Source organism: Sinocyclocheilus rhinocerous, unplaced genomic scaffold (genome assembly GCF_001515625.1).
Source record: "Sinocyclocheilus rhinocerous isolate Xijiao unplaced genomic scaffold, SAMN03320098_v1.1 scaffold538, whole genome shotgun sequence".
In the NCBI taxonomy this organism is placed as follows: domain Eukaryota; kingdom Metazoa; phylum Chordata; class Actinopteri; order Cypriniformes; family Cyprinidae; genus Sinocyclocheilus; species Sinocyclocheilus rhinocerous.
Genome location: NW_015650838.1, coordinates 6227 through 17363, shown reverse-complemented (window position 1 = coordinate 17363; position 11137 = coordinate 6227). Strand labels below are relative to the sequence as shown.

Sequence of the window (11137 nt, the reverse complement as noted above, 5' to 3'; positions counted from 1 at the left end):
ACACACACACACACACACACACACACACACACAAACATACAGCATGCCGTTAATCAAAATATTGAAACTAAATTGATATTCAATTGCTTTTATCACCATATTAGTGTTTTTAATTGCATGCTATATGTTTATGTGTGTTTATACTAGTAACACACACACACACACTCACACTCATACACATACAGAATATACAGCTTAAACCCAAACAGTGAAACTAAATTGAAATGTATTGTTTTTTTGATCATCGTATTAATTTTTTAACAGATCTGTGACATTACAAACTTAAAAAAACTGAAAAATATATGGCATGCATGCAGCCCCTTCCAATCTGTCTTTCTGCTGCAGATGTAGCTAGCACAGGTGTCTAATGGCATGGTAAAGATCCAGGTATGCAAAAAAGGAAAATAAATAAAGAATAGGAGTAGAAGAAATCATTTGAAGAAGAGCAGCACAGCTTCAGTTTATTATTCCAGCCTAAAATCTCATTAAGTGTGACACTGAGGATTAGTTAAGAGGGAAAAGAGTAGAGAGAGAAGTCTCCCACAAATAGCTGTGAGGAGCGACGCGCTGGCTTTTGTTTGCCATCATTAATTCTGCGCTGAAGTGGCCCCGAATCACTGATCAGAGGAGGCCCCCCGAATATGACAGCAGGACAGGTGCCCTCTCTTCCTCTCACTCTCTTCTCACATGCTCACTTTTCCTCTCTGCGTCTTGCTGTGTCTGTGTTCTTCTCTCTCGCCTTCTTGGCTCTTAATTGGGGTGATTGGGCGGCGGGGCCATCTGCGATGCTGACAAAGGGAAGCCTGCTTTGATTTATGGAGCCTCAGGCCACATTAGTCTCAAGATTTCCACAGTAAATATCAGTGCTCAGCAGCGGAGATAGCTCAACAAAATCTGCATTGCACAGGAAGAGAACTGTGGGTTCCTCCTTGGGAATAGTATTGAGATGATGTTAGACTTTTGGGGTACTGTTTCAAAGGAACAATGTTTTGTAGCATTTTGCAGAGTGTGGTTCATGGGTGCTCAATTCTACTGAGTGTCTGTCTTAAGCTGTGAGATCAAAGTCAGCTGACAGGGACTAATTTAAGTCCATTTCACACTTTAAAGAGACCTTTTAAGGGTGCTGTGTCTGTGTTCTTCTCTCTCGCCTTCTTGGCTCTTAATTGGGGTGATTGGGCGGCGGGGCCATCTGCGATGCTGACAAAGGGAAGCCTGCTTTGATTTATGGAGCCTCAGGCCACATTAGTCTCAAGATTTCCACAGTAAATATCAGTGCTCAGCAGCGGAGATAGCTCAACAAAATCTGCATTGCACAGGAAGAGAACTGTGGGTTCCTCCTTGGGAATAGTATTGAGATGATGTTAGACTTTTGGGGTACTGTTTCAAAGGAACAATGTTTTGTAGCATTTTGCAGAGTGTGGTTCATGGGTGCTCAATTCTACTGTCTGTCTGTCTTAAGCTGTGAGATCAAAGTCAGCTGACAGGGACTAATTTAAGTCCATTTCACACTTTAAAAAGACCTTTTAAGGGGTCATAACATGACAAATCACATTTGCTTTGATCTATTGACATTAGAGGTCTTTGTACCACTAAAACATCCAACTTAAAACATCCTTCTCATTATAAACAAAAAATGTAACCAATCTCCAAAAACAGCTAATTTTGATATTGTGGTCAGTGGAGGATTCTGGGCCCATTGCACAGATTTTGCTATGGGGCCCCTCAAACGAGGGGAGGGTGTGCTGGCTGACAATCTCAGTCGGGCCCCCCAGTGGACATAGTCTGGGCCCCTCTCAGCCTCTGGGCCCTATCCATTCTGTCCTCCTTTTCCCCCTGGTTGTGACGACCCTGATTGTGGGATGTCACACAGACAAATACATTTGCATAAGACATTTTGCCTCCAGAGCAAAACATGAACGAATAATTATAAATAATCACACCATAGGCCCTGCCCACTAGGGGTTCAGTCGCTTGACGGCTGACACTTGCCTACACTGGATGTGAGTGTCACATCGTCAAAAGCAAATAGAAGCCATTACAGTGGATACAGATGCATACAGTATACATAGTCCATGCGCTTGAGCTACTGCCGACAACAGGACAAATGGAAGAGTCAAAGAGTGTTTGCTTTGACGTGTCCTGTTTAAACAGCTTGTTTGCAGCTCTGTACAGACTTAAAAATGACCTCTGCACCAGAAATAAGTGAATGGTTTCTTTTTAATGGCATCCCAGATCACGTTGGATAATTATTTGTTTGTTCATACATTTAACTGCTGATTGTTTTGTAAATGAGGCACAGTGCGATGGAGAGTTTGTAAAGAAACTTTGGCTGAAAGATGGAAAGGCTAACTGTATTGGATCTGAAAGCAGCTACATGCTTTATCTGTAAATTATAGTTTTATATGGATAATGTTTTCAAATCCCTTATGTGCAGTAGCGAGTGGCCGTTGATACTGTTTCCTATGCAGTTTTCTCCAAAAAAAGAAAAACTTTATTAAAACCCCTTAACTGTCACCGTCCCAACTGTGGGACGCTTGGCACTCTTTTTTTTGTTGTCCTTTTTCTCTATCAAATCTTTTAGTAATCATAAATCATCATAAATCATATATCATTTGAAAGCATAGAAGTCCAAGATTCATCCTGTGAAAACCATTTTGAAATCGGACATTGCGTTACCATGGAAATGGTACTTTAAAATCTGTTGGCGGTCTCCTCCCCCTTAGTGGGCGGTGTCAAGTGTCATATTACAAAATGCATTACGCTCTTTTACAATCAAAACTTTTTATAATCTTGACAAAAAACATATCACTGGAAAGGTCTGAGTCTCAGGATTCCATATGTGGTGGTTATGTGAGATATAATTAATATTGACAGAGAAATCTAGACATTTGTGACAGAAAAATGCATTAAAAAATGTAATGGAGTTTGGATGGCACCCGGTGGCTGTTTGTGGTATAACGCCCTAAATAAAATCTCACAGGAACCTCAATTTTCATACATTATAAGTGAACCTTAAGGACATATAAAAAAAATATATATATGTGTTATGACCCCTTTAAAAAAAGCATACTACAAAGATTCTCAATGACCAGTTCTTGCATAAGTAATCATTTTAATACCTGATCTGGTGGACTTAGGAGCTTTGCATTGTTAAAATAAGAGTCTGTCTAGTTCACTGTAATCTTACCATAATATGTGTCCTTTCAATTTCCAAACGGCCTTGTTAGAGCTTGTATGTAACTATATTTGCAGCAGTGTATATTCTGCTGTTAAATGACTGCATTCACCCAGTCAGTGTTTGGGATTGAGAACCGTATTTAATGGGTGTGAGTCTCAAATGTTTTACAATAGTCTATATACAGTAGGCTGTTTTAGTTGCAATTGTATGAACAAGTGCCCTTTTTGTTCCCAGACTACATAAAGGTGAATTTCACCTGTAGTGACAAAAAGATGGCAATGTTCATAACAAAGAAAAGTCTTATCACAGTTGATAAGACACAAGCCTATGAAGACCAAGTTCATCTGTCAAATATGAATCAATGGAGCAGCTTTGAATGCTTTTTAATTATTTTTAACTGAGTATTGAGCATAGCATTTGAGTCACGTAACTGTATCTAAAACCGGTTTTACTCACATAGCATGTTTACCTAAAATACATCTCTGAATCCTGAAAACTGACACCGTTCACACTGAACACGTTTTTGCATTCACTGCACAACTTTTCCATTGTTTTTCCATGTAAACACATACTAGACTAATGTGTTTGTCCGTTACGCTCGAGTTAAAATAAACACATTTCCAGACTTGGCTTTTTTTTTTTCCATTCTCCTGCCATGTGTCTCATGTTTTTAAACACAAAAACGGATTCTGTGTAAATGGGCTCCAGTGGGGCTGGTTCACACAGAACTCGTTTTAAATTCTACTTTAAGTTACATTTGAATAGTTTACCAACATAAATCTATGCTAGCCAAACACTGATGACCGTTGTGCTGCGTCTTGCTGCTGTTTCGGCGTCTTGATTTTGGGTGTCACATTTTTTTTTTTTTTTATGTTTTTTTTATGTTTTCAAACTAAATAGGCTCCAATGTGACCTTTTTTTCACAATTTACACTGCACTTTAATAGGTTACCAGTGTAAATCCATGCTAGCTGAACGTTTAAATGCTGTTAAAAAATTGTGTTTTCCACTCCTCAATGCAGTGTCTTATGTTGTAAATGCAAGAACAAATGGCCCCTATTAACAAGCATTGATGATCGTATTCTGTTGCCTTGTAAACGTGGCCATTGTGTTCAAATGAGTTCCTGTCATGCTGAAACAGACATGCGTTTTAATATTCTCATTTGGCTATTTCATAATTGCATTCGTAAATGCAGAAAATGCATCTCATACTGGGCATATGGAACAGTTTTTGTACGGTCTGTGTGTCACACTTCTGTTGCAATACCTACTTGACTGTATCAGGGGAATCCATGGGCATTGTTACAAACACACAGGCTGCTACACAACGAGCATGACAGCCTGCTTTAATGGTGCATCTAACGGCCTTCTTATGACACCATTAGGCAGTTCTAGTGCGTGGTCACAGCCTGATATTCCATGGCTGCTTAGCAGCTGTCCAACTCTTGCAGCAGCCATGCCTCTGCCCCAGCAGCCCATCCTAAAGCACAGTGCTTAGTTATGCCGCTAATGGGCCTGTGCAATGCCTCACACTCCTACAAACCAAACGCACGCAGCAGGCAGCGAGGAAAGGGGGGCTAGCAAAGCCTGCAAGTGCTTTGTTAGCAGAAGTGGATTTAGTTGAAATCCATCTTCAGTTTTGCCTTTCCTTTTCATTTCTCTCAGGACGGCCACAGCATGAGGTGCCTTGTTTAAGCATCTAGGTTGTGGATGGCAGTGAATTGCTGAGGAGGAAGAAGATATGCACCATTTTATCTCATGTCCCAGGCTGTAAACGTTGTTTGGGAGGTTGTTAAAGTGAGGCACATTGGCATATTGTTTTACACGGTAGAGGTTTTGGCCTTGACTTAGCGGTTTTATTGATAAGGACCATGTTTTCTCTGGGACGTTTATCTCAGGCGGATGTGTTTTTGTAATTCTCCTCTCACTTTGCTTTTAGTGTATTTCTGTAGTGTAAAGCTAAATGGTGAAATGTGCTCTCAGTTATTCCTCTTCCTCCTTTATCTACTCCCTCTGCTCATTCTCTTACTACTGCTGTTTTACTAAAGCTATTATAACAATGGTCATTATCGGTTGACCTTTAGCTCACCTGCTGTTTTGTACGCCAGCTCTGTCAAAGAGACAATACAACTCTGAAAAGAAGTTACTTCACAGCAAGTGTACTTACCCTCCATAATGTAGACATAAGTTATGGGAATTTTGAGCATATATATATATATATATATATATATATATATACACAATAAATATAATATAATAATTGAAAATTATTATTATTAAAATAAGTAGTAGTAGTAATAGCATTAAGAATTATTATATAGTTATTAATATTAATATGATCGTGACTAGCTGACTATATCCTGACTGTAAATTGCATCACCTAGGACACTTGCTAAAACATTTTGCAATTGTTTTATTGTATTGCACTATATTCCATTGGATGATGAATACATAAGCATGAAAACATGTTTTTCCCTCAACATTTTGTTAAAACAAGCACTATACAGATCCATTTATCAATGCAAGTGCCCTCCCAGTCGGTCAGGCTGCACTGAACTTCACACAAATAGCTCCTTGAAACTTGCTCAGCCTTGGAATGTTTGTATTGCCCCTTCGGCAATTAGCCATTAATAAATAATAACTCTGTCTTTAATCATGCTCCCAGAGCACAAAACATATTACTCTCTTTTAGTACAGGGCAAGGCCTCTTACTCCACACATGAGGAAGAGTAATGATCCTTAATTTCATTGGAAATATATTTGAACTCTCTTCCCAGGGTTCTTCATCACTAGTGTGGGTGCTTGTCAGGTAAAGGTGCATGTTGAGTTGTGTTTACAACACAATATTACAACACAACACAATTAATATTTTAAGAATATTCATTATTATTATTATTTTGTTTATATTTAATGTGAGTTCTAAACGTGACCAGACCGCTATCGTGCAATTTCTAAGTTTTTAAGTTAAACTTCTCTTAATTTGCATTTTGAACCACTCTTCAAGTCAGATATCGATTACCTTTCAGGTTCGCAACATGAAATCCTTAAGTGAGCCACGTGGCCTTGCTCCCACCCAGCACTGTGTTTAAACTGGACCTGCATCGCCCTCGCTCTCGCACATGCTGTGAGGCAATTCTGTCCGAAGTGTCAGGTAGATTGGTAGCGAGACCTTATTTTCTAACTATCGATCCCAGGGGTAGCCCTCGAGATGCAAAAACCACCGCAAGACAGATCTGCTGTCAGGTCTTACAGTAGAAATCAGGCAATCAATGTCACTGCGCTCCGCCAGGCCCTGTATGGACCTAATTCCACTCATCTGCACTAAATGGAGAGAACCCAGTGGTTCATCAATCATCAATTCAAGGAGCAGTGGCTGGTTAATAGTCTGCTCTTTACTCAAAGAATAGTCACCGGTATTATCAGGGGGGGCCAGCGGAGATCCCCTCCCCAACCGCACAACGTGGCGAGTTTGATTGTTGTATTCTTTTTCTCATTCGCCACGCTCCGTTCCATTTCTCAGACAGCTCCTGTCAGCTAACACGTTGCAAATTGAAGCTTGCGGGCTCGATCGATTATCTTTTTTCCCCCCTCATCCTAATCCATTTGATCTGTCTGTTGAGTAGGAGACTACATGATTGTGTGGGGATGAGGGTTCAATATCTCCCGAATCAAGAGTAATATCCACTTAATTCCTTTTTCCTGTCAAGCTGCACTGGATGAAATGCTCACTTGTTTTGCATTATGTGTCTTCTGTAGCTCTTTAAGGTTAAGAAGGCTCAATAACATCCTCTCCGTCTTGCTTTCTTAGGTTTCAAGTGCCCACGGTTCTATCCCGGGGAAGTCGGAGCTGCTCAAATCAGGGAGCCCCAAGTCGACACTAAAGCATTTATGGACAGAAAGCAGTAAGGACTTGTCCATCAGTCGACTTCTATCACAGACTCTCCATGGGAAGGAAAATGCAACAGCCCTGGACCTGCACTATGACACTCCGGAGCCTTACTCAGAGCAGGACCTCTGGGACTGGCTGAGGAATACCACGGACCTGCAGGACTCCAGGCCTCGAGCCAAACGGCGGCCAATGGTCAAGACGGGCAAGTTCAAGAAAATGTTCGGCTGGGGAGATTTCCACTCCAACATCAAAACGGTCAAGCTCAACCTTCTGATCACCGGTAAGATCGTCGATCACGGCAACGGCACCTTCAGCGTCTTCTTCCGCCATAACTCCACGGGCCAGGGCAACGTGTCTGTCAGCCTGGTCCCGCCGAGCAAAATCGTTGAGTTTGATTTGACGGCCCAGCAGTCGGTCATTGACTCCAAGGATTCCAAGTCCTTCAACTGCCGCATCGAGTACGAGAAAGTTGAGAAGGGCTCCAAGAACACGCTCTGCAACTTCGACCCGTCCAAGACATGTTACCAAGAGCAGACACAAAGCCACGTATCCTGGCTCTGCTCAAAGCCCTTCAAAGTCATTTGCATTTACATCTCCTTCTACAGCACCGACTACAAGCTTGTGCAGAAAGTCTGCCCAGATTATAACTACCACAGCGATACTCCTTACTTCCCTTCCGGCTGAAGGTAGCCGCTGACGTCACCCACATGAAGGACAACGAGGCAAAGGATGGAGCTCTCTCCCCATCCACAACAAATACATGTTCCCCGCACTGCCCATACCATGCACTCATGGCCCAGATCTATTAAAACAACTTGAAAAGAAAAGTATTTGGCTATTTGCACAAGGACCACACAAAAACTTTCATTTGAGGGCATAACGTAATGCTTTTGTTTGCTCACTTGGTATCCTTTAAGTTACGGCACCCATTATTGTTAATTTATTGTTTATATATTTTAATGTTCTTAGAATATTATTTTACCACTGGGGTGTTGCTTGTATGACCATGTACACTCACAATTTTGTCCTGTAATGTTCTGTTTTAATTTAGAAATGTGCAAGTGTTTGAGTTTCAGAATATTTAATTAGTTTATTTGTACAAGTATGAACATGTTTATTAGAACTGCCAAGCGATCATGAAGGTGTAGATACAATAGGACTTTTTCGTTTCGATGGTAGTTTGCCTCAGAAGAGATGTCGCAGGAGAATTAATCGCAGTCAGAATCTCAATGTTCCCTCCACCTACAAACTTTTGAACAGCCCTGGAGTCCCCATGCGTTCTTGAGTTATTTCTCCCAGCCCAAAGGCCCAAAGGTGAGGACAATGGCTTTGTTCTGCTGGTTATGAGCAGGCCTTAACTACAGGCATGTTTTCTACCTATTACAAGGAAGCTGTACTGTAATAATTACGGATTGTTCGGCCCTAGCTGTGTCCTGTAGTTCAATAAGATCCAGGAATGATTGAAGGGCTTGCTCACTGTCACTTATAATACACTGTAATGTAATGAATTCTATATCATAGAGCCTAATTTGTATGAATGGTTTGTAATGTACATAGTTTATCCTGATGGAGCTGCTTCTGTATATGCCTTCACTCATTGTCTGTTAACCCAAAACCCCACACTCTCTCTCTCCCAGCTCCCAATCCCATATTTGCTTGTTCTCGGTTCTTTGGGCAAAGAAACTGATGTTGCTGATGTAGATGTGAACTCCATGAAATCCATGCTCTTGTACAGGGGCTGTAAAACTGTCAAAAATATATATTAGAAGTACTTATCATCTGTATGATCATGTTTACTTTCAGGGGGAACAAGGGGATGAAGATGTACAAATGAATAAAATACTGAAAGTTTTATCAGGTGAAGTCTTTGTTATTGTATGTTGCTCAGAATGTGATATGAAAATCATATTTTTCTAAACGCTTGTCTTAACAGTTCCCCATTACTGAATTTACATATAATGTCATGGAAAAATATGTTTTTTTATGCTGTAAAACCATGATCATTTTAGCTTTACATTGTTTTATGCATGTTTTATGTATTGCAGTGTCAGAGAAAGGACAGAGAATGTTATTGAAATCTAAATTGCAACTGTGAAATGTTTAAGCCAATTTAAAACTATTTAGAAATGTTATCTCACATGAACTACTGTATACCCTTGTCACACTTTCATCATTTTTACTATCCCTTAACGCAGTGGTTCTCAAACCTGTCCTGGAGTACCCCCAGCCCTGCACATTTTGTATGTCTCCCTCATCTATCACACCTGATTCAACTCATCAGCTCATTAGTGGAGACTGCAAGACCTGAAGTGGGTGTGTCAGATATAGGGAGACATACAAAATGCGCAGTGCTGGGGGTACTCCAGGACAGATTTGAGAACCACTGCCTTAACGCAGCGGTTCTCAATTCCAGTCCTCGCGTACCCCCGCTCTGCATGTTTTGCATGTCTCTCTTTGTTAACACACCTGATTCAGATCATCATCTCGTTAGAAGTGAGCTCCGTGCATGAACTCTGTTCCGATTGACATGGTCCCTACACAGTATTCATTGCTCCCTACTCCCTGAGCAAGGGAAATCCGTTGAAGTTTACTTCACTTCGGAAAATTCATTTACAGATTTGCGCTGCGCCGCTGCCTGCAGCGTCTTCACACACATACGAAACTTACTAGAGAAGCGTGAAGTGGGACATAATATACCTCTGTAAATAAATACAATTTAAATTCACGTCTCGCACACTTAAATGCCCTTTGTATGGAACATATACGCTCCCTTCAAACTGGAATCATGGAGGAATATCCGGTAATGTCCACTTCGCAGAGCACTTACAGTCAAATATAACAAACGTCTGAAGCAATAAGAGAAACATACAAAATGTGCAGAGCGGGGGTACGCGAGGACTGAAATTGAGAACCGCTGCTTTAACAAGAGTGAGCCCAGCAGGCCGATAGTGTCTGTTTCAGAAGCACGGACTGCCACAGAACACTCCAATGCAGCGGTTAGGATCAGCGGTCCGCTTTAAAGTGATTAGGGCCTCCGGCAGGAACAATCCACTGAGTTTAGCTGGCTCGCAACTTATCAGTAATTAAAGAGGGCGCTAGGTTTGTATCTTCATCGCCTGTCCACAGGGGTTTTGCAGACAGACTCATTTTGGGGCTGTCTGAAGTTTGCTTTAAAGGGGTCATATGATGTTGCTAAAAAGAACATTATTTTGTGTATTTGGTGTAATGCAATGTGTTTATGCGGTTTAAGGTTCAAAAAACACATTATTTTCCACATAATGTACATAATTGTTTCTCCTCTATGCCCCGACTTTCTTTTTTTTTTTTTTGTATTGAAGCTTTTTGACATTTACATAATAAATCACAAAATACAGGGTTCCTACACATTTTCCATCTGAAAATTCCATACTTTTCCAGACTCAGATGTCCAAACTTCTCAGTAGATTTTCAGACCATATTTATTTATTATTATTTTTTTTTTTATTGAAGCTTTTTGACATTTACAGGGTTTAAACATAGTTGACACATCCGAGCTAATATAAATTGCCCAGGTGGCCATTCATTTGAATTCTCTGCAAAATAAACATTAAAATACAGTATTACCAAATACATTGTTACAAGAAGAAAAAGAAAGAAAAAGAAAAAAAAATTACATCACCGCTGGGTTGTTAATCAGTCCTTCCACGCCAGGTTCCGTATTCCCAGCGCTAGTAAATGTCTCTCTCCAGCCCCAAGATAGGTAAAGAAGGGGTCCCATACTTTATAGAATTTAAAAGGTTTGTCTTTTAATGCTGTTGCCCCGACTTTCTGAAACGCGTCGATTTTTACAAAGCTCATCGTACTGAAAAGCGAGGTGTGCTCTGATTGGCCAGCTATCCAGTGTGTTGTGATTGGCTGAATACCTCAAGCGTGTGACGGAAATGTTACGCCCCTTACCATACTGTGTTTACATATGTCCTGGCGCGACGAGACAAAACCAATAAAACCCATTACAAACGAGGCATTTGTTGCATCCAGTAGGGACATAATTACTGATTATAATGACTTATACAGTCTTTTTACGCGTTGCGT

General features: G+C 40.7%; 1 protein-coding gene across 1 annotated transcript in view; it reads left to right on the top strand.

The window, feature by feature from the left end:
- Positions 1 to 8117, top strand: part of LOC107712631 (neurexophilin-1) — a 30396-nt gene extending 22279 nt beyond the window's left edge. Inside the window, exon 2 of the mRNA XM_016517949.1 lies at positions 6986 to 8117. Within this exon, the coding sequence (XP_016373435.1) occupies positions 6986 to 7750 (765 nt within the window). The 3' untranslated portion in view covers positions 7751 to 8117. The remainder of the gene's footprint in view (positions 1 to 6985) is intronic.
- The last annotated feature ends 3020 nt before the right edge of the window (positions 8118 to 11137 follow it).